This window comes from Aquarana catesbeiana, linkage group LG11 (genome assembly GCF_042186555.1).
Source record: "Aquarana catesbeiana isolate 2022-GZ linkage group LG11, ASM4218655v1, whole genome shotgun sequence".
NCBI classification, from domain to species: domain Eukaryota; kingdom Metazoa; phylum Chordata; class Amphibia; order Anura; family Ranidae; genus Aquarana; species Aquarana catesbeiana.
In genome coordinates this window covers 227,109,155-227,133,403 of record NC_133334.1, presented here as the reverse complement: position 1 = coordinate 227,133,403, position 24,249 = coordinate 227,109,155, and the positions used below count along the sequence as shown (strand labels likewise).

At 41.0% G+C, this 24,249-nt stretch overlaps 1 protein-coding gene and 1 long non-coding RNA gene across 4 annotated transcripts in view; one reads left to right on the top strand and one right to left on the bottom strand.

Annotated features, from left to right (window-relative positions):
- NECAB2 (N-terminal EF-hand calcium binding protein 2) overlaps positions 1–24,249 on the top strand; it is a 370,725-nt gene that overhangs the window by 134,521 nt on the left and 211,955 nt on the right. For 2 of the 3 annotated variants that reach the window (XM_073605449.1, XM_073605451.1), the window contains exon 3: positions 8,975–9,083. In XM_073605449.1, coding sequence (XP_073461550.1) covers positions 8,975–9,083 — 109 coding nt within the window. Of the gene's footprint in view, positions 1–1,720; positions 1,823–8,974; positions 9,084–24,249 lie in introns of those variants that run through there. The other variant, XM_073605452.1, reaches the window with a different exon arrangement.
- Positions 15,036–24,249, bottom strand: part of LOC141112535 (uncharacterized) — an 86,104-nt gene continuing 76,890 nt past the window's right edge. The window contains exons 2-3 of the long non-coding RNA XR_012236617.1: positions 22,076–22,304; positions 15,036–15,304 (exon numbers count right to left, since the gene is read on the bottom strand). This is a non-coding gene — a long non-coding RNA (uncharacterized lncRNA). The remainder of the gene's footprint in view (positions 15,305–22,075; positions 22,305–24,249) is intronic.

Here is a 24,249-nt window from a genome sequence, read left to right as displayed (position 1 = left end):
CAATTCCTATTGGGAAAACCATTCGTCTGTATGCTACTCTGACGGACCAAAAATGACGTAAGGGCAGATATTGGCTACTGGCTATTTAACTTCCTTTTTCTAGTCCCGTTGTACGTCACCGCGTTCTAAACGATCGGACCTTGGTGTGATCGTGTGTACGCAAGTCCGTTTCAGCGGAACTCCGTCAGAAAAACGGAAACACCAGTGTGTACTCGGCATAAGTGAAAATGTCCAAATTGGGCCCAAAGTGTCAATATTTTGTGTGGCCACTATTATTTTCCAGCACTGCCTTAACCCTCTTTTGCATGGAGTTCACCAGAGCTGCTGGTGGATATTAGAGACCTTGCGCTCCTCCACCTTCTGTTTGAGGATGCTCCACAGATGCTCAATAGGTCTGGAGACATGCTTGGCCAGCCCATCACCTTGACTCTCAGCTTCTTTAGCAAGGCAGTGGTCTTCTTGGAGGTGTGCTTGGGGTCGTTATCATGTTGGAATGATGCCCTGCGGCCCAGTCTCTCAATGAACTGTAGCTCCCCAGTGCTGGCAGCACTCATGCAGCCCCAGACCATCACACTCCCACCACCATGCTTGACTGTAGGCAAGACACACTTGTCTTTGTACTCCTCATCTGGTTGCCACCACACACGCTTGACACCATCTGAACCGTGTCCTTAGTCTTGTCTTCAGCAAACTGCGGACTTTCTTGTGCATCATCTTTAGAAGAGGCTTCCTTCTGGGACGACAGCCATGCAGACCAATGTGATGCAGTGTTCGGCGTATGGTCTGAGCACTGACAGGCTGACCCCCCACCCCTTCAACCTCTGCAGCAATGCTGGCAGCACTCATACGTCTATTTCCCCAAGACAACCTCTGGATATGACGCTGAGCACGTGCACTCAACTTCTTTGGTCGACTATGGCGAGGCCTGTTCTGAGTGGAACAATTCTTTTTTTTTCAGATCCTCAGAGAGTTCTTTGCCATGAGGTCCCATGTTGAATTTCCAGTGACCAGTATGAGAGAGCGAGAGTAATAACACCACATTTAACACACCTGCTCCCCATTCATACCTCAGACATTGGAACACTAACGAGTCACATGACATCGGGGAGGGAAAATGGCAATTGGGCCCAATTTGGGCATTTTTACTTAGGGGTGTACTCACTTTTGTTGCCAGCGGTTTAGACATTAATGGCCATGTGTTGAGTTATTTTGAAGGGACAGCAAATGTACACTGTTATACAAGCTGTACACTCACTACTTTACATTGTGTCATTTCTCTAGTGTTGTCACATGAAAAGATATAATAAAATATTTACAAAAATGCGAGGGGTGTACTCACTTTTGTGAGATATTGTATATTACTTGAGGTGGATATTCTTCTATGTTTTACATACACAAGGACCGAGACACAGAAAAGTACTGCATTACAGTCAATAAATAATTTTAGGACTACACGAATCGAGCAATGTTTTAGTGACCCTTCTTCTTCTGTCTTCAAAGTGAACCTATTTAGGTCTCCTCATAATAACAATTTATCGTGACCTTTCTTTCTAGATTAAACAGAGTTTTGTGTATCCAATTAAATAAAACGGGGCACTCTTTTTGTGTACATTGTTAATTACTCTCTGCGGGATTCCCGGTCTTCAAGGAGATTCCTAAATGAGAATCGTGAATTATTTAAAGCAAACAAGTGGTGCTATGCATTTTTTATTCCGCTAAGGAGGGTGATTCATTTGCAGTGCTTATTGACACGGGCAAAGTTCATCTCTTTCTAAAATGGCTTATAGGATGCTGCAAGTTTTTCTGTCCCAGCTGAAGACAGGTATGAACATGAGTGGGATATGGGCTATTCATGCTAAACCTAGAGGTGTACTATAAAGGGTTTGTAGATTGTTTGTTGTTTGAAAATTGGTTTGGGAATCTTTTGAAGTTTTTGTGTTATACTGTGCTCGGCATATGCTGTTGCAGCAGGACTAGTACTAGGTGGGGAGGCATTGGAGTTGAAGGAAGATTGTACGGAAGGAACCCCCGTGTTTGACATCTAGTTTTCTAGCCATCATGCCGATTCAGTGCAATGGCTTCCACAATGTCTTAGCCATTGGCCTAGAACATTTATACAATTTAGGAGTTATGACTTTAATGGGCTGCATGTTTGTTCTGGGTCAGTTTCTAAGAAAAAAAAAGTCAGAGAACCGGGTAACCAGCATTTTAAGAAGATCAGCAATGGCAACCCATATTTCTTTTAGTGCACCTGGCTTTATTTTAACCTCATTTGGAGTTTTGAGTTTGTTTTCTGAGATTTTAATTTCTGTAGCACTTTTGAGCATACAGTATTTGATAAAGTAATCAGTGAAGATGTGCAGAGTGCCAACCTCATCAACCAATCAAAACTCATAGCTTATCTAATCTGTACCTGTAAATTAAAAAGGGATGGTTACTATGGACTACAGTACTTTGCACATCCCCATTGCTCTTGCAAACCTGTGCTTATATAGAGCAATTGAGTTACTCCTGGCTAGACTGTAAAGCTGTAAGCTGTAGAAAACTTTGAAACAGAGGGGGATGAGTTACTAAAGCCAAATAGACTGTGCACTGTGCAAGGGCATTTGCTACAGAACTTAGTAAGTGAGGTGAAGCTTTACTTTGCATGGAATACCCGATCAAATTCAAGGAAGATTTTAAAAATAATGAAATTTTGCTTGCGCATGGTTGGATGATTGAAGTCAGAAGAGCTTCCCCACCTTTACTAAGCTCTGGAGCAAATGCTCTTGCAGAGTGCAACTGCAATTGCAAAGTGAAAAGTCTAGTTTTCTCTAGTAAATCAACTCCATAGTTTAAAAAAAAGTTGGGGGTACCCCACGCGGGGGCAGGGAGCTCAGACTGAGGCTCTATGTATTGATATCTCCTTACATACCATGGAGGAGTGCAGGTGTATAGATCCAAAAAAAAAACTATTGTGATCAATTGCGAAGTAATTTAGAGCAGAAAAAGTTTTTTTTTCTATGTAGACAGCAAGACAGAAATCTACATGGAGTTCTTAATTTTGTCATGTATGTAGCGCACACAGTGATGCTTACACTAAATTTACCATTATAGAATACAATTACCCCTTGCCTATCCTGGTCTACTCCTTTTGGAAACAAATCCCTGTACTGATAATGCAGAATATGATGATGAGTGAGTGAATCTGTTTAAAAACCAGGCAAATCAGCAACCTGCAAATTTTCTGATTTTCCTGAATATGAATGAAGATTTGTCCAGTTTTCAGAGAACCGTACGATTCATTATTCATGTGCTGAGTTTCTAAATGGTGATTCTCGGCGTCATTGAGATCCACATAGAAATATTTTAGGTGAATCAAAAATTGATACAGTGGTTCTCCTCGTTGTGGTCGTCTAACATGAAGCAATGAAACTTTCTCATCTTTTAATCTGCTCACTTTAAACTACAAATGGAAGTCCCGTTGGCTGCCATCTCTTATCGCACACAATTGCTTTTTGAGTTCTGTTCTAATGTTAGGCCAATTTACTGAATCGTAAATCTGCGGAAGGGCTAAGATCTGTAGATGGATAAAATCTGTAGAAGAAGAGCAGCTAAAATGTGGGTTTTTAAAAGACTCGCCATTCAGTAGGACTATAATTGTATTATACAGTATATAAAACTATGGTCAAAAACTAAAAGTTCAGGTTCATAATACAAACTTATTTTATATAGAAAGTAATAGATTCATTACTTTTGATGATATTGGAGGAGCAAATTATGGTTTAGCCCTTAAAATGTAAGCCTTAAGGTAAAGGTAATTGCTTATGCAATAGCAGTCATCCATATTCTATAGACTGGCAGAATTCTGTAGTTTAAACACTTTTTAAATATTGTCTGCTAAGATGTTTGTAACTCAAGTCCAAGTAATAAATAATTAGAAAAACAGAATGGTTTCTTTTAGAGATGTACAGATGGTGTTGTGTCTAGCCCGTAGATTTATCTGCTTTAGCTGCATTTGGATTCAGCTGTTTTAGGTCTTTTAACTTGGTACTTGAAAGAAACTTAAAAGAAACTCAAACACCTCTTCTTGATTTTTAAATTATATTATTTTTGCAAATTTGGACCACTGTGCTGAGGTTATCTTAGGTAGATTGCTCAATGTTATATTGTGTGCATCGTTGAGTTTATTAATTAGGCCAGTGCCAGTAGTGGCTAACGTGGGGTATCCCGTACTAACTGTTAAAAAATAATTTTTTAAAGCATACCAGTAACTTAAACCATTATTTTTCATTTATTTATTCTTCCAGTCTCCAGTTTTGAAGCATGAGTTTTTTGTCATCTTAGATGTATTTAAAGGAGAGCGCTTAGATGATGGGACTGCCATTGCTGACTGAACCAGAGCATTTTACTCCATTCCTCTTGTTATAACCTATCTTACAGATTCCTGTTTATAAAGACTGTTGTAAGCTTGGTATCCTGGGTCGCAGCTTTCTAACACAACCTAGAAAGCACAAGTGAAAGTTAATGTCCCCTGCAATCATTGTAAAGGCGGCCATAGACAGTTCAAACCAAATCCTGCTGAACCGGCCAAGATTCAAACCATGTATGGGTAGGCTGACTGTACCCAAGTTGATCGATCAATCAACATGGGTACAATCAGCCTACCAGATTCTACATACAATTATTGCAAGTGGCTGTTATAGTATATAGTATAGTATATAAAAATTACAATGACTTGGCAGGAGGGATTCCTGTGGTTGCAGGAAAGAAATTTTCTCCGTCTTTGGTCAGTCTAACTTGATAGAAACTGTCAGTCATACAGAGCCTTCCACACTGATGGTCACGTAAGTAAAAAAAAAAAAGTAGGTACAGGGATTTTTTTTCACTAACCCTTCCCATAGCTGAATAATTATTATTATTGGTGTTGCTGTTATTATTATTGTTCATATTATTATTATTATTATTATTATTATACAGGATTTATACAGTGCCAACAATTTGCGCAGAACTTCACAAAATAAGGAAAGACCATACCGTTCCAATACAATTCAATGCAAGTGAGTTAGGAGGGCTGTTCTTGTAAGGGATTACAATCTAAATGGAGAAGCAACTGATACAAAAGGTGATAGCTGTGGAGGATAAGTTAACAGAGAAAGTAAAATTCTAGTTGTTAGGTAGAGATGGGATAGGCAGACTTAAAGAGATTAACTTTCAAGAGTAGTAGATAGTTGGAGAAGTCCTGGAGTTAAGCATGGGAGTAGGTGACAAGGGGGATTAAGAGTAGAAGCTCTTTGGAGGAGCAAAGAAGACAGTTTGGGTTTTATTTTGAGGCAAGGCTGGTGATGTAGCTTTGGGGAGAGTTGTAGATCGTTTGGGTTTCTTGACCGACAAAAGTATGTAGTAGAGTCTTGTACTGTGTTAGCCATTGATTAATGCAGAAAGTAGGAGGTTTAGGTGATGCCCTTTATTGTCTAACCTAAAGCATGTCTAAAGGGAACACCTTTTTTAGATCTGGGTGGAGTAGAGAAAGGTTGAAACTAGAGGTCGACCGATATGGGTTTTTCTCTGGGCGATGCCGATATTTAGAAATCACGGCGGCCGATGGCCGATATATGATGCTGATTTTTTTGGGTTGATATGTTAGGCCGATTCCCCCCCCCCCTTCATCTCCCCTTCACACTGGGGCATTTTTCAGGCGCTTTTGGGCTAAAAATAGCGCCTGTAAAGTGCCTGCAAAACGGCTCCCCTGCAGTCTCAGTGTGAAAGCCCAAGTGCTTTCACACTGAGGCGATGCGCTGGCAGGATTTTAAAAAAAGTCCTGCAAGCAGCATCTTTGGAGTGGTGTATACCACTCCTCCACCACTCCTGCCCATTGAAATGAATGGGCACCGCTGCCGAAGTGCCTGCAAAGCGATTCGCCAGTGGAACTACACGGGCGCATTTAACCCCTTCATCGGCCACTAGCTGGGTTTTAAGCGCCCCGCTAGCAGCCGAATAGCGCTGCTAAAATGACAGTAAAGCGCCACTAAAACTAGCAGTGTTTTACTGTCAACGCATGCCCACTCCAGTGTGAAAGCAGCCTTAAGTAATAAGCGATACAGAAAATTTCTTACATTTAAACATTTATTAAATAAAACAAACCTCCAATCAGTTCACTTGTATGTATAATTTAGCTTAAAAAAAAACTATATCTTAAATATTAAATACACAAAAACAGGTAATCAAAACTTTTGGATGAAAAAAATGGGCTAACTTTACTGTTTTCGTTTTTTTTAAATTCATTAGTGTATTTTTTCAAAAAAAATTGCGTTTGAAAGACTGCTGCGCAAATGCCGTGTGATAGAAAATATATAATGTTTGGGAGTTGTAAGTGATTTTCTAGTAGAAAATACAGGATTTTTACTTGTAAGCAATAAGTGTCAGGAAAGATTTAGTCTTTAAATGGTTAAACTGAGAACTCCCACACATGGAGTTCAGTCCATTGTTAAGTATAAACATTGTATCTCTTTGCTTCTTTTCTCACACTTGGCAGGCAGCCCAGATAGGAGTCGCTCCACGGAAGACAATTTGCATTGACTTCTATCACAGAAGTCATTTGCAAGTAGCGCTGAAGTTTTAAATCGGCCTTTTTTATCAGCACAATCGGCCGATGCCAATTAATGAAAACACGCCAAATATTGACCGATATATCGGTCGACCTCTAGTTGAAACTCCTGTTTGCTGTTTGTTTCCCACTGAGGAAATTCACTCATTCTATTTGACTGATGACCATTGCTACTGGGACATGAAAAGAGGGAAAATCTACAATTTTGAGTTACCAGGAAGGGAAGGGAGGGGAAATCTTCCAATGAGGACACTTGTTCACCTAACAACTAAGTAGAGATTTGCCTAACTTTCTTGAGATTACCTCTCACTTTCTTTTGTGTCTTCAAGACAGGAAGTAAAGTGTTACCTATTGAACAGGACACAGATAAAAAAAAAAAAAAAAAAAAACAACTGACAGGATTAACATGTTCCCTGCTTTATCCAAAATAAAAAAAATAAAGAGTTTTGTATCTTGATATACACTGATCAGCCGTAACATGACCACGTACCATAGCATGCTCAGCCACCTAATATTGAGAATGCCCCCTTTTGTTGCCAGAACAGCCCTGACCTGCCAAGGCATGTGCTCCGCTGGACCTCTGAAGGTGCTGTCAGTAGAAGATCCTTTAAAAGAGAAGTATGTTTTTTTTTGACTGTCAGTCTTTAGCTCTCTGGTCCCCGTGCTCACTGGAGTGCTGGGCTGTGGAGGGGCTGGTTCAGGCTTGCAGAAAGGCTGAGCCTGGTGCCAATCCAGGCATGTAGGCGGATCCCGACTTCATTATCGCAATCTTGCCCAAGCCTGGACTGACTCTGTGGTGCTTTAGCCCACTGTCTGCTGAAAAGGGGTCACAGGAGTGCAGAACAAGCTTTGACTGTATTTCTCCTTTATGTCCTGTAAGTTGCAAGGTGGGGCCTCCATGGATCGGACTTGTTTTACCAGCACATCCCACAGGTGCCCGATTAAATTGAGATCTTGAGATTTGGGAGGCCAAGACAACACTTCAAAGATTCTTCCATTGCTCTGTGGTCCAGTTCTGATGCTCACATGCCCATTGTAGGCCTTTTTTGTTGTGGATACAGGTCAGCTTTGACACCCTGACCGGTCTGTGGCTACTCAGCCCCATACTCGGCAAACTGCAGTGCACTGTGTGTTCTGACACCTTTTTATTGGAACCAGCATTAACTTTTTCAGCAATTTGAGCTACAGTGGCTCTTCTATAGGATCGGACTACACAGGCCAGCCTTTGCTTCTCACGTACATCAATAAGCCTTGGCTGCCCATGACCATGTCGCCCATGACCCTGTTGGTAGGTCCTGACCACTGCAGACTGGGAACATCCCACAAGAGCTGTAGTTTTGGAGTTGTTCCAGTCATCTAGCCATTACAATCCTGCCCTTGTCAAAGTAAAGTCGCTCAAATCCTGATGTTTGCCAATTTTTTTCTGCTTTCATATTGCTGTTATTCACTTTACCTGTTAGTGGGCGTACTATTATGACTGATAATCACTGTGCTTAAAATGGAATTCTAGCCCAACACTAGCTATGCCTAAAAATACTCTTAACCATTAAATGTTCCAAAAAGTTCTTCAAGTGAGATACTGTACAGTACATATCTGAAAATTTACCATCTGGTGAGTGCTTTCTTTGTTACTATCAGAGAGGTAGTAGCCTAGAACCAAAACAGGGTCCACCTATACTGTACTATATTTCAATCATGGCTCGGTTTCCCTAAAGGAAACATTTTTTAATTTTTTATTAAGAGGATTTGAAGCAGTTAACAAAAGAATGCATAACTGTATATATGAGTCTGACAATTGTTCTGAAACACTTGTAAGGTAAAACACTTTATGGTAGGTCCAACTTACATGTCTAGCGGTCCAGTGCTATGACACACATATCAGAGATTGCCTATGCAATCTGAGGTTTTCATTAGATTTAAAAAAAAAACTGTACAGCTTTCCAGAATGTTCATTCATTTTATTGTCATACCGTTTAGCCATTTGGGCCTCCTTTAAGCCTGGACATAAAACTCTTAGTTATCAATCCCCATGTCCTACCTTGTTGCGAGGAAGTGAAAACCATGGATGCTTGCTATCAGCAATACAGGAATGAAAACCAATTGTTTTCATGTCCTAGCAACAAAGCAGGAAATGGGTATTGCTAATTGTAAGTTTTTTAGCCAGGCTTCTTGGGGGGCCCAAATGGCTTACAGCTAAGACAATAAAATGGTATACTTGGGCCCCTTGACTCTATAGGCTAGTTTCTGAAAAAAGGTGAACTTAGCTTTTAAATATACTTTGCTGTCATAGAAAAGTATGTGATTCTGTATATTTGATGGTGCTCTTGCATTTTCTAGTAAATCTCCCCACTGGTAGACTAGTGTTCTGAAGCGATCTCTTTCTTGCAGATGATGGGAAATTGTCCCTGGAGGAATTTCAGGCTTTTTTCTCAGATGGGACCCTCAATGAGGAGGAACTGGAGAAACTGTTTCACACCATCGACTCGGACAACACCAAGTAAGACAGTCGTACATGGCTCCCTCTGTTCAGTAGAGCATGTCTGTGTGCATTCCACTCTCCTGCTGTTGCTGCCTATTGCCTACTGCTGTGATAGAAAGCAACATTATGTTCTCTCTCTCTCTCTGCCCGAATGTTTCTTTCCTCCTTTCTAATAATTATAATGTACCAATTTACATTTTAGATTATAATTATTTTAGCAACATTATACCTCCTGTGGAGAAACATGTGAAGAGAAACTATAGCGATTATGGGTCAATTTTATTTTTTTATTTTCACATTTTTATACTTCTATTTTATATACAGTGCCTTGAAAAAGTATTCATACCCCTTGACATTTTCCACATTTTGTCATGTTACAACCAAAAACTTACATTTATTTTATTGGGATTTTATGTGATAGACTAACACATTGGCACATAATTATGAAGTGGAAGGAACATGATAAATGGTTTTAATTTTTTTTTTACAAATAAATATGTGAAAAGTGTGGCGTGCATTGTATTCAGCCCCCTTTACTCTGATACCCCTAACTAAAATCTAGTGGAACCAATTGCCTTCAGAAGTTACCTAATTAGTAAATAGTGTCCACCTGTGCGTAATTTAATCTCAGTATAAATACAGCTGTTCTGTGAAGCCCTCAGAAGTTTGTTAGAGAACCTTAGTGAACAAACAGCATCATAAAGGCCAAGAAACACACCAGACAGGTCAGGGATAAAGTTGTGGAGAAGTTTAAAGCAACGTTATGTTATAAAAAAATATCCCAAGCTTTGAACATCTCACAAAGCACTGTTCAATCCAACATCTGAAAATGGAAAGAGTATGGCACAAATGCAAACCTACCAAGACATGGCCGTCCACCTAAACTGACAGGCCGGGCAAGGAGAGCATTAATCAGAGAAGAGGTCCATGGTAACTCTGGAGGAGCTGCAGAGATCCACAGCTCAGGTGGGAGAATCTGTCCACAGGACAACTATTAGTCATGTATTCCACAAATCTGGCCTTTATGGAAGAATGGCAAGAAGAAAGCCATTGTTGAAAGAAAGCCATAAGAAGTCCCATTTGCAGTTTGCGGGAAGCCATGTGGGGGACACAGCAAACATGTGGAAGTAGGTGCTCTGGTCAGATGAGACCAAAAATGTAACTTTTTGGCCTAAAAGCAAAACGCTATGTGTGGCAGAAAACTAACACTGCACATCACCCTGAACACATCATCCCCACTGTGAGACATGGTGGTGACAGCATCATGTTGTGGGGATGCTTTTCTTCAGTAGGGACAGGGAAGCTGGTCAGAGTTGATGGGAAGATGGATGGAGCCAAATACAGAGCAATCTTAGAAGAAAACCTGTTAGAGTCTGCAAAAGACTTGAGACTGGGGTGGAGGTTCACCTTCCAGCAGGACAACGACCCTAAACATACAGCCAAAGTTACAATGGAATGGTTTAGATCAAAGCATATTCATGTGTTAGAATGGCCCAGTCAAAGTCAAGACCTAAATCCAATTGAGAATCTGTGGCAAGACTTGAAAATTGCTGTTCACAGACACTCTCCATCCAATCTGACAGAGCTTGAGCTATTTTGCAAAGAAGAATGGGAAAAAAATTCACTTTCTAGGTGTGCAAAGCTGAGAGACATCCCCAAAAAGACTTGCAGCTGTAATTGCAGTGAAAGGTGGTTCTACAAAGTATTGACTCAGGGGGGCTGAATACAAATGCACACCACACTTTTAACATATTTATTTGTAAAAAATGTTGAAAACCATTTATCATTTTCCTTCCACTTCACAATTATGTGCCACTTTGTGTTGGTCTATCACATAAAATCCCAATAAAATACATTTACGTTTTTGGTTGTAACATGTCAAAATGTGGAAAATTTCAAGGGGTATGAATACCTTTTCAAGGCACGGTATGTTAAAGGCAATGTGTGAAATTATGCATTCTATAGGATTGCCTAGGCAATCTATAGAATTCCCAATTTCACATATTCACACATTGCCTGTAACATATAATATATATATATATATATATATATATATATATATATATAAAAACACACACATACAGTATAAGCAATATCAAAACCTTAGCAACATGCCTAGGTATTGTATGCAATGTCTAGGGAAAGTGTATAGCATAATAAAAGAGCAAAGACATTTCATGCTTTGCCTAAAACATTCTAAAGATGCTCTTTCCTTTCTGGGTCTTCTCTACATTGAACAGGCAGGGAGAGGGGTGTTGGGGTGATATGTCTGTGTTTAGCAATTTCCAGTTGTGTGTATGTCAATTTTTAGCATGGTGACTTGTCTTTTTAAAGTGTAACTGCTTTCACACTTATTTTTGAATGCCCCCTTATGGGGAGGGGGGCGATCTCCATTCAGTCTTATGAAGAGTTAATACTACGTCATGGGTGGGATCGATAGAGAATAGTCTGACGAGCGGCTTTAGGGTGCCAAGGAGGCCACATGGCCAAGACCTTGGAAAATCAGGGGCAGGTGAGCCAGACTGGGGAAGGCTTGTAGTAACACGCTGACAGGGCTGCTGTTAGTAATCATTGAGTCCCATACAGCCTACCTGACAGAGCCCCCCACCTCATTCAAGTGAATGGGGGCACTCTGCAAGTGGCCTGCAACTGCGTGCAATACAACATACTAGTGCTGAGATCAAAGGGTTACAGCAGGCAGTGAGAAGGCGATACCTCCTCATTGCCCCTCAAATTCTTTCTGAAGAGTAATCCAAACGTGGATCACGCTTCAGAGAGCACCACTAGTGCGAATGAGCCCTAGGGGCTAGTTTACACTAGCATTGCTCTCGGAAGAGTGATCCACATTCAGGAACACTCTTCAGAGAGCATTTGACAAGCATTGATTCATTACCTCCTGCTTTAACCCCTTAAATTCACCATAGTGTGTGCATTGTCATTTTTACCAGTGCAAAGCCATACAGCATACAACCCCAATTCCAAAAAAGGTTGGACACTGTGTAAAATCTACATAAAAACAGAATGCAGCGATTTACAAATCTCACAAACCCATATTTTATTCACAATGTAAAACATATTAAATGTTTAAACTGAAAAAATTTACCATTTTAAGAAAAAAATATGTTATTTGTGAAATCGATGGCAGCAGTATGTCTGAAGACCTGGAAGAACATTATGCAACTAATTAGGTTAATTGGCAACAAGTCAGTAACATGCTTGGATATAAAATGGGCATCATAGGGTGTCACAGTGTCACAGAAGTAAAATTGAGCAGAGGTTAACCAATCTCTGAAAAACTGCATCTAAAAATTGTCGAACAATTTTAGAATAATGTCCCTCAATGTAAAATTGCAAAGACTTTAAGACCCCTTTCACACTGAGGCGCTTTACAGGCGTTTTAGCGCTAAAAATAGCGCCTGAAAAGCGCCTCTCATGCCTCCTCAGTGTGAAAGCCCTAGTGTTTTCACACTGGGGCGGTGCGTTTGCGGGACAGGAAAAAAAGTCCTGCAAGCAGCATCTTTGGGGCGGTTTGGGAGCGGTGTATACACCGCTCCCAAACCGCCCTGCCCATTGAAATGAACAGGCAGCTTTGGCAGCGCCGCAACACGGGCACTTTTAACCCCATGTTAACCCCTTCTTGGGGGTTAAAAGCATCCTGCTCCCACCCTCAAAGAGGCTCTGCAGTGCCAGTAAAGTGCCGCTAAAATGAGTGGTGCTTCACTGCAACCATGGGGTGGTCTAGGTGTGAAATCATCTACAGTATATAACATCATCAAAAGATTCTGAGAATCTGGAGAACTCTCTGTGCACAAAGGACAAGGCCAAATCACAATATTGGATGCCCGTGATCTTCAGACCCTCAGCTAACACTGCATGGGCTCAGGAATACTCCCAGAAATCATTGTATGTGAACACAGTTTGCTGCACCACCTAAAAATGAAAGGTAAATCTCTATCATGCAAAGAAGAAGCCATATCTGAACATGATCCAGATACACCACTGCCTTCTCTGGGCCAAAGGTCATTTAAAATGGTCTGTTGCAAAGCAAAAAACTGTTCTGTGGTCAGATGAATCAAAATGTGACATTCTTTTTGGCAAACATGGGTGCCGCGTCTTCTGGACTAAAGAGGAGAGGCACCTTCCAGCTTATTATCAGTGCTCAGTTCAAAAGCCTACATCTCTGATGGTATGGGGGTGCATTAGTGCGTACGGAATGGGCAGCTTGCATATCTGGAAAGGCATTATCAATGCTGAAAGATATATCCAAGTTTTAGAGCAGAATATGCTCAGATCCAGACGCCTTGGATATTTCAGCAGGACAATGCTATATTGCATACTGCATCCATGAAAACAACATGGCTTTGTAGTAGAAGACTCTGGGGGCTTAACTGGCCTACCTGAAGTCAAGACCTTTCACTAATTTGAAAATATTTATCACATCGTGAAACAAAAAAAAAAAAAGACCCAGGACATTTGAGCAGTTAGAATCAGTGTTGCCAACCGTCAGTATTTTTACTGGCAGCCAGTAAAAAACAGGCAATTTTCTCCTGCCAGTAAATGCCAGTAAAAAGAAAAGGTTGCCAGTAAAAAATGACGCTCAGCCCGGAGCCAGCCAAGACCATACAAGTGCCTGCTACAGTGTGTTCGGGCAGCTCTGGTAGAGGCGGTGCCTGAACATATCCTATGATGTCATGGTGCAAGGGAGCCAAGCAGAGCGGCCAGAGCCTTGTGTGTGGGTCTGCGGGATGGGAGCAAGGCAGGCCAGGAGGGGGATCATCAGTGCTGTTTGGACTGCAGGGACCACCTGGCTTGGAGAGAGACTGTCACTGTGACTCAGGAGGGGACGTGTCGTGTCGGTAATCTGTACTGCTGCACACTGCTGTCAGTATCACTGTGAGAGTTAATTTCATGTGTGTGCCACCCATTCTAATTTCTTGCCCTCCTGAGTACTGTCCCTGAGATACTTACTATATCGAAAAAAATAAAATAAGAAATATGTTTTTTTGCCTTATTATCTACCTTAAATAACATTGCTAATTACATATTGTACTTGTTTGTAGCCTAAATAGTGAAATTTGTACTTAAAACTGTAATTTTGTAACTTTTGGAAATGCCAGTAAAAACTTGGCTGTGCCAGTAAATTTTGGGTGTCGTGTCAGTAAATTTCAATCTGGTAGGTTGGTAACACTGGTTAGAATCCTATATGAAGCAAAAATGGGACAACATTCCTCTCCCAAAATTCTACTAACCGGGCTTCCCAGTTCTCAGAGGTTTACAGAGTGTTGTTAAAAGAAGAGTGGATGCTGTACAGTACAGTAGCTGTTTTAAGGGGTAAAATTGTATTTATTATCTATATAAACTTTTTCTGTGAATATCAAGTCACTATCCTAAAGTGGTAAAGGGTTGAGCGTTGATTTCCGTATGTACAGTATGTACGCTGCTCATCCGTGAAATTCTGATTCAAGTCCCATTCCCACTTCAACAGAAATGGGGGGGGGGGGGGGAGGGTATAGTTTTCTGTTGGACTAACAAGTATATTGAAGGTCATTGAGAGATGGTGCAGGATCGGGGATGGATCTTTACATAAAGGTTCATATGCTGTCAACTTAGGAAGATCAAAGTCTTCAATGCCTAACGAAGTAATGAAGTGTTTGAGCCTCTAAGGCTATCCAGACTGGCACCTGTGGGAAAATCATGGCTTGTATATCAGGTATTGATTTCCAGTTTTCCTCTGCTAGGAAATCCTTTAAGCTGGATATATGATTGCAGAGGAAGGGACAAAAATTTGAGTCTTTGTTAATATCCTTGCTAGGTGGGTTGCCTGGATATAAAGGGTTGGGTCTAGACGTCTTTTCAAAAGCTGGATGCCTTTTGGATCTCTTCATATACCTGATTTGATTAATAAATGGATTATTTACATTTTAAGAATTAAAGTGATACTAAACTCTGAGTCTTAAAAAAAGTCAACTTTTATTACTTCTTTTCTTTGGTTTACAAGCAGTGTACATATCGCGATCACATGCACCACTTTCCTGAAACTACAGATTCCAGTAGTCAATGCATCAATGTGGGCAAGAGCGAAGTGAGTGTTGCTGTCGGGCACTGCTCACTTCCCTCCTGTCGGCCGCAGGGCACCTTGAGTTTTTTTTTCCTGCTTTCATGTGTCGGCTCTGGCTGCATCAGCACGTATTATTGTAGTCCATGTTGGGAGTTCGTCAAGGAGGATGTTCTGTCCAACACTAATATTAGAAGGGACAAAGATCAGTGTAAATAAAGGTATAAATTATATACAGTGCTCAGCATAAATTAGTACACCCCAACAAATTTGTCAGAAAACTTTCTTTTCAGAATCAACATTTTCTATGGGACACTATACTACAAAATACTCCCACTATTGCGGGCCATTGATTGCAACCAAAATTTGTTAATTTGCACACACAAAAAAAGTATTTTTCCTAACAAATTCATTCAAGACCATGTTGCAGAAATGAATACACCCCAATGAAAGTCTTAGGAGCAAAGCTAAATTTTAGATAACAAAATCCTAATTGACAAGAATTCAACTACAGGTGAGTCTAATTACTCATTAAACGGGTGTCCAGCAGACAGTTGATTATAAAAAGGCGTTACTTAACAAAAAAAACCCTTTCCCATTTTCTGCTGTCAGCAATGGCACCACTTGAAAGAGAAAGACCTAAGAAAGAGAATCATTTCTTTACATTAAAAAAGGTGAAGGCTACAAGAAGATCAACACAGCTTTACTTATCAGTCAGAATACTGTAGCAAAAGTGATACAAAAATGTTAAAAAGATGGAACTGCAACCATCTTACAGAGACGTCCAGGCCATGCACAGAGGTTAACACCTCAACAGGAGCGTCTTCTGATTAGAAAGGTTGAAGAAAATTGCCATGCAAGTTCACTGCAGTTGGCTAAAGAAGTAGAAAGCCACACTAGGGTGATTGTTTCCCGTGACACAATATGGTGTACACTGCAGAGGAATGACACGTATGGGCGTCATCTACGAAGGAAGCCTCTCCTAAAGCCCATGCACAAAAAAGCCAACATTTTGGAAAGTGTTCTTGTGTTCATTGAGATATTTATTAAAATCTTGTGTACTCATTTATGCAGAGCACTACATAGCCAGAGCCATGTGGGGAGGATGTGATTGACTCACTGTATAATCTTACACAATCTGGCCCTGATTCTCATGTAAGGACCTAATGCCCCCGTGTGGCTTTCTCTGGTACTATATTCTTTTGGTTCCTTGATGCCTCTGTGCTCACTCATCTGCCCACTTGTTTGACATCACTGGGGATTTTTTATTGGTTAATCAACATCACACATTCAAGCTATAAATGAATATATTTTTGGTCCTATGACTACTAGGGGATATTGTAGCCCCTGAAGAAGCCCAGTGGGTGAAACATGTTGGGAGCTATCATTTAATTTCCACTATATAATTAAGGACAACAAGGATTATGTCAAGACTGTATTTGGATTTATCTGAATTTGTCTTTTATTAATATTTTTTCTAATAAATATTGAATTTCTAAAGAAATAGTTTATGTTAGTCTATATGAAGCACCAGAAAAGTCCCAATATTCTTCTCCTTGGTTCTATGTAATTAGTATGGGACAAGGTGCTGTATCCTGATGAGAATTCACCTGCACCCGCACATTCTATCTATTTATAGATATGTGTGTGTGTGTGTGTGTGTATATATATATATATATATATATATATATATATATATATATATATATATATATATATATATACAGTGGATATATAAAGTCTACACACCCCTGTTAAAATGTCAGGTTTCTGTGATGTAAAAAAATGGAACAAAGATAAATCACTTCAGAGCTTTTTCCACCTCTAATGTGACCTATAAACTGTACAACTCAATTGAACAACAAACTGAAATCCTTTAGGTGGAGGGAAGTAAAAATAAAATAATATGGCTGCATAAGTGTGCACACCCTTAAACTAATACTTTGTTGAAGCACCTTTTGATTTTATTACAGCACTCAGTCTTTTTGGGTATGCGTTTTTCAGCATGGCACATCTTGACTTGGCAATATATGCCCACTTTTCTTTGCAAAATCACTCCAAATCTGTCAGATTGGGAGGGCATCTCCTGGGCACAGCCCTCTTCAGATCACCCCACAGATTTTCAAGCGGATTCAGGTCTGGGCTCTGGCTGGGCCATTCCAAAACTTTACTCTTTTTCTGGTAAAGCCATTCCTTTTTTTTTGATTTGGTTGTATGCTTTGGGTTGTTGTCATGCTGAAATATGAAGTCCCTCTTCATGTTCAGCTTTCTAGCAGAAGCCTGAAGGTTTTGTTCTAATATTGACTGGTATTTGGAACTGTTCATAATTCCCTATACCTTGACTAAGACCCCTGATCCAGCTGAAGAAAAACAGCCCCAAAGCATGTTGCTGCCACCACCATGCTTCACTGTGGGTATGGTGTTCTTTTGGTGATGTGCAGTGTTGTTTATTTTGCGCCAAACACATCTTTTGGAATTATGGCCAAAAAGTTCAACCTTGGTTTCATCAGACCATAACACATTTTCCCACACGCTTTTGTGAGACTTTAGATGTGTTTTTGCAAAATTTAGCTGGGCTTGGATGTTTTTCTGCATAAGAAAAGTCTTCCGTCTTGCCATAGCCCAGACATGAAGAATATGGGAGATTGTTGTCACATGTACCACACAGCCAATGCTTGCCAGATATTCCTGGAGCTCCTTTAATGTTGCTGTAGGCCTCTTGGCATCCTCCCTGACCAGTTTTCTTTTTGTCTTTTCATCAATTTTGGAGGGATGTCCAGTTCTTGGTAATGTCACTGTTGTGCCATATTTTCTCATTTTGATGATGATTGTCTTCACTGTGTTCAATGGTATATCTAATGCCTTGGAAATTCTTTTGTACCCTTCTGCTGACTGATACCTTTTAACAATGAGATCCCTCTGATGCTCTGGAAGGTCTCTACGGACCATGGCTTTTGCTGTAGGATGCGACTGAGAAAATGTCAGGAAAGACCTACTAGAACAGCTGAACTTTATTTGGGGTTAATCAGAGGAACTTTAAATGATGGGAGGTGTGTACCGACTCCTATTTAACATGAGTTTGAATGTGATTGCTTAATTCTGAACACAGCTACAGCCCCAGTTATAAGAGGGTGTGCACACTTATGCATCAACATTATTTTCGTTTTTTATTTTTACTTCTCCTCCTAAAAGATTTCAGTTTGTTTTTCAACCGAGTTGTACAATTTACAGGTCACATTAAAGGTGGAAAAAGTTCTGAAATGATTTATCGTTGTCTCATTTTTTTACATCACAGAAATCTGACATTTTAACAGGGGTGTGTAGACTTTTTATATCCACTGTATGTGTGTGTGTGTGTGTATGTGTATATATCTATATAGATATAGATATAGATCTATATCTATATATATAGATATATATATAGATATAGATCTATATCTATATCTATATAGATATAGATATATAGATATATATATTCTTTTTTAAATTGGGTTTAGTGACACTTTTATCTACCTGCTGTTTGGGGTTGAACCGCCGCTTTTACTTCTGCATCCGCTTTATTATAGTTTAATAGTTTGAGTTTAATAGGGTTATGTCTTTTTTTTTACAACCTTGCTTATCCTATTACTATATTATAACATATACAATTATGCTTTATTATTATGACTATTATTCAGGATTTATATAGTGCCAACAGTTTGCAAAGCACTTTACATTATACAGTAGAGTTATGCCGCGTACACACGATCGGACATTCCGACAACAAAATCCATGGATTGTTTTCCGACAGATGTTGGCTCAAACTTGTCTTGCATACACACGGTCACACAAATCTTGTCGGAAATTCCGAACGTCAAGAACGCAGTGACATACAACACGTACGACGAGCCGAGAAAAATGAAGTTCAATAGCCAGTGCGGCTCTTCTGCTTGATTTCAAGCATGCATGGAAGTTTGTGCGTCGGAATTATGTACACACGATCGGAATTTACGACAACGGATTTTGTTGTCGGAAAATTTGAGATCCAGATCTCAAATTTTGTGTGACGGAAATTCCGATGGAAAATGTCTGATGGAGCCTACACAAGCTCCCATCGAACATTTTCTGACCGTGTGTATGGGGCATTACAATACAATTTAATGCAAGAGGGTTAGGAAGGTCTGGCTCCTGATAAGCTTACAATCTAGTAGGGTGGGGCAAGTGGAACATAATGTATTAACTGTGAGGGATGAGCTGATGGAAGAAATAAAAGATTCAGTTGTTAGCTGAAGGCAGGATCTGCTTCCCTGATTTCCCTGTGTTTTTAGGGATCACCTGAATGTGGACAGAGTAGGAGATAGCTGGACAGATTGGGGCAGAGAGTTCCAGAAGATGGGAGAGTCTCTGAAAAAGTCCTGGAGAATAGCAGGGGAGGAGGAAACAAGGAAGCTAGAGAGCAGGAGGTCTTGGGAGAAGTGGAGAGGATGGTTTGGGTGATATATTGAGACATCTAAGTTTCTAAGTTTAACATTGAAAAATGTAAGGTAATGCACTTGGGGGGTAAAAATATAAATGCAAGTTACTCATTAGGGGGAGAAACCCTAGGGGCTTCCAGGATGGAGAAAAGATCTAGGGGTCCTAGTAGAAGACAGACTGAGCAATAGCATGCAGTGTCAGGCTACGGTTACCAAAGCCAGCAGAATATTAGCATGCATTAAAAAGGGAATTTACTCCAGGGATAAAACGATTATTCTATCACTTTATAAAACTCTGGTTCGGCCGCATCTGGAGCATTCCGTCCAGTTCTGGTCACCAATCCTCAGAAGGAATGTACTGGAGCTGGAGAGAGTCCAGAGAAGGGCAACTAAATTAATATGGGGACTGGAGGACCTCAATTATGGGGAACGACTACAAACGCTAAATTTATTCTCCCTGGAGAAGAGACGCTTGAGAGGAGATGTGATAGCGATTTACAAATATCTCAACGGAGATCCCAGCGTAAGTATGAAAGTTTTCAGTCCCAGGGAGTGTAAGAGGATACTGGGCCACACGATGAGACTGGAAGAGAAAGCGGTTTAACCTTAATCTGCGTAGTGGGGTTTTCACTGTCAGAGTGGTAAGGATGTGGAACTCTCTTCCACAATCGGTGGTGTCGGCAGGAAGTATGAATAGTTTTAAAAGACTCTTGGATGGGCATTTTAGTGAAAACAATATACGGGGTTGTGGGAAATTATTTTTCTACACACACCTACACAGGATGGACTGTTGTCTTTACTCAACCTTACCAACAATGTAACTATGTAAAATTAGTGATGTAGCATTGGGCTTTCTATGGTGGTGTTAGTATTTTGAATTTTATTCATTGCGCAATCGGAAACCCATGGAGGGATTGGCAGAAAGAGGTGGCAGGCACTCAGTGGTTGGTAAGGTGTATGAGTCTGGTAGCAGCATTCATGATAGACTGAAGGGGGGATAGCCTGTGTGACAGTAGGTCAGTGAGGAGGGAGTTGCAATAGTCAAGGCGAGAGATAACAAGGAAGTGAATGAGTTACTAGGTGGTTAAAACGGGGCACATTTTGAAGATGCTACAGAGGTGAGGTCTACAAGATTTTGTCAGAGATTGAATTTGGAGCTGATGGACAGGTCAGAGTCCAGGATTACATCTAGCACCCTGGCAAGAGTGGAGGAACTGATAGTTGTATTATTGATCCTGATGGAGAAGTCGGGGGGGGGGGGGGGGTATATTATGATATGATCTCAGTTTTAGAACGATTTTGGCAATATCCCCACAAATTGCATCAATCTTGTTTTTTAAGTGATTGCCAATCTCCTGAGTAGTGAATGAATTACTGGGTGGAGGCGGTGAGGTTCAAAGTAGAGAGTAAAAGGCAGAGAAGAGCCGACGAGGTCTGGATTACAGAGTATTAGTGTAAGTGACAAAATAGGTTTGTTTGGCAGCATGGAGGCAGGAATTGTATTAGGAAGGCAGATTTATATAGGGTGAAGGCTTGCAGGGATTTGTTTTTATGCCACAATGCTCCAGTGCATGGCTATGTCTCTTGAGATTTCTGGTGTCATCAGTCTGCCAAAGTTGTAATGGTTGAGGCCCGATTCTGTGTGTGATGAGAGGAGCAAGTGCATCCAGTGAGGATGAAAATGAACTGTTGGAGACAAAAGTGGCATGATCAGGGTAGGGCAGGGGTGAGATATTATCATAAAGATGGTCAGTAGCAGAATACAGAAGAGACAGGCTAAAAAAGGTGAAGGTTTCTATTGGTAAACATTTGGTTTTTGGAGGGTTAAGTGGTTGAAGACAGGGACACTGTGAAAACTTATGAGGTTGTGATCCGAGAGAGGAAAGGGTATAGTTGGTGAGGTTGCAAAGAATGCAGAGATGGGAGAATACAAGGTAAAGGGTGTTACTATCAAAATGAGTGGAGGACTGTATCCATTGTGTTAGGTGAAAAGATGAGGTCAATTTGAGAAGCTGAGATGTAGCCAGACTGTTCAATTTTCCCTGCAATTCCTGCACCGCACAAGCACTGCGATTTTACATGCATGGGCGTGCCATTCAGAATGAATGGCAGCCCCGCGTTTTCTCACAGCACTTTTTCGTTTTCACTACGGCTGGTTGCGGGTGCAGGAATCGCTGCCATTCCCACACCCAAAGCCACACACATAAGTGTGAACCTAGCCAAAAACCAGACCAGCCACAGACACAGGCCAAAATCATTAAAGGTAATTGATACTTTGATCACAAAAGGCAAAAATTGGTGAGACTTGATCACCAAAAATAAGTTTAAAGGATTTTAGAGCATTTACCATAACGATTACACAGTGTCAGTATTCAATCATTTAAATCATCCAGATGGTTAAAAATCAATAATTTACAACCTTGTATAGAGCTTTCCATTGTTCAGGCAATATTTCCACTTAGAGATAGTAGAGGCACAACTGTGGAATTGGATATTGATACCTGTGTGGTTCCTGATGTTGCTTTTGTTTGATTATCCCATAGCTGTTTGGACAATTTCTGCCGTCTGCATCATTCTGCTGTGCTGCAGCCTCTATCATGCATAATGTTCCGTTTCAGACTTTTATGTTGAGATGTTTCAGTGCTTAGGCAGAGCTGATTATTATCATCAGGGTTTCATTGAAGCTGGCTTCAAAGACTCCATTGTAAAATTTAGAACAGAGACTCTCTGCTAAAGAAGGAAAAAAAAAATGATATAGTTAGCCGCGGTTTCACCAAGTTTCCCTTTCATCATTTCTTAATGCCTTGCCCCAGACTGGCAACTTTGGCATATACCAGAATGGCTGCTTTGTACTTTTGGTAGTATCGCACAACCCACCAGGAGTCTATGGACAACATTTGGAAGTCAGCACAATTCAGCATCAGGACCGAATTAACATAGGGGCTATTGGAGCTATAGCTCCAGGTCCCTACCTTAAGATGGGCCCAGCCCAGTGGCCACTAGTGCTGCCCAGCCCTGCTCCATGTCTGTACATATGATTGATATGTAAATCGCAGGCTGTATTGATATGTAAATCACAGGGCAGCATTGATATGTAAATTGTGGGCTCATTCATAGGTATATCAAATGCCCCGGCCCACCATCACCTCTGCTGAACGCTGCCATCATTGGAGATGTAAACATGCCCTGAGCCTGCCATCAGCCTGTACTGCAAATGTGAGCAGATGAGGGGGTGGGGGAGATATGTAGAGGAAACAGAGAAGGGATTACAGTTTGGAGTGCAAACATGAGCAAAGAGGTGTGCAGGGGGGCTGGGGTGCAAAGATGATCAGAGGCATGTGTAGTGCAGTCTTCTCCTACACATACTACCCACCGCAATAGTTTGTAAGTTTGTAAGTTCCTTGCAGATCTAGCTGGAGAAAGCTTGAATCAAACAGCATGCAGCTGGACAGTTCAGTCATGAGAGGTATGGCTGCTTGATGAATGTCATTTTGTTGGGTTCTCTGTAATCTTTGCAAGGATATAAGGTACCATCCTTCCTCTGCAAAAAACCCTTTGCCTACAGGGGAAGTTGAATAAAGTGGTTTCTGAGATTCTCTTCTATATAGCGCCTCATGGATTGTCTCTCTGGCTTAGAAAGAGGGTGTACATGACCGTTTAGTACCTGACAGAAGATCATCAGTATTGAGTCAGGAAAAGTAATGGTACTCACAGAGGATGCAAGGGTGTATTGCTGCAGGCAGGTTTCAAAGCAAGACTCATGCCCCGTACACATGATCGGAATTTTGGTCGGAAAAAGGTACGATGGTTTTTTCGACGGGATTCCGCTCAAGCTTGCCTTGCATACACACGGTCACACAAAAGTTCTCTGAACTTGTGACCTTCAAGAACGCAGTGACATACAACACTACGACGAGCCGAGAAAATTAAGTTCAATGCTTCTGAGCATGCGTTGAACTGTTTCTGAACATGCGTGATTCTTTGCGCGTCCGAATTGCATACAGACGATCGCATTTTCGGATAGGAACTTTTTCAACCGAAAAATAGAGAACCTGCCCTCAATCTTTTGCTGGCTGGAATTTTGCCAGCAAAAGTCCGATGGAGCATACACACGGTCGCATTTTCCGACCAAAAGCTCTCATCTGAGTTTTGTTGGCGCATTTCCGACCGTGTGTAGGGGGCATCAGACCACGTGAGGCTAGACACAAAATGACGTAGAAGGGCTAGATACAAAATGACGTAGAAGGAAACTTTTTTTTTTAACGCAGATCCAAAGTTCTTAGAGTGAGGTCAGGTTTAGTGTAGTGTTTGGCTCACATGCCAGTGGAGAATTGTTAAAGACAACAAAGGAGAATGGAACAACAGGAGAAATGGGATCAAAGCTGGGGAAAATAGCTTACTCTTTTTGGAATTAAACTGGCTCAGACTAGAGGGATTGTGGTTCCCTGTAGACCAGGGGTCTCAAACTGGCGGCCCTCCAGTTGTTGCGAAGTCCCATGAGGCATTGCAAGGCTGACAGTTACAAGCATGACTCCCACAGGCAGAGGCATGATGGGACTTGTAGTTTTGCAACAGCTGGGAGGCCGCCAGTTTGAGACACCTGCTGTAGACCCTGGCTTTTCCCTGCTTGTGCCCCTAGGCACAAGTCAGCGGCCTAGTATACAGCATGTCAACA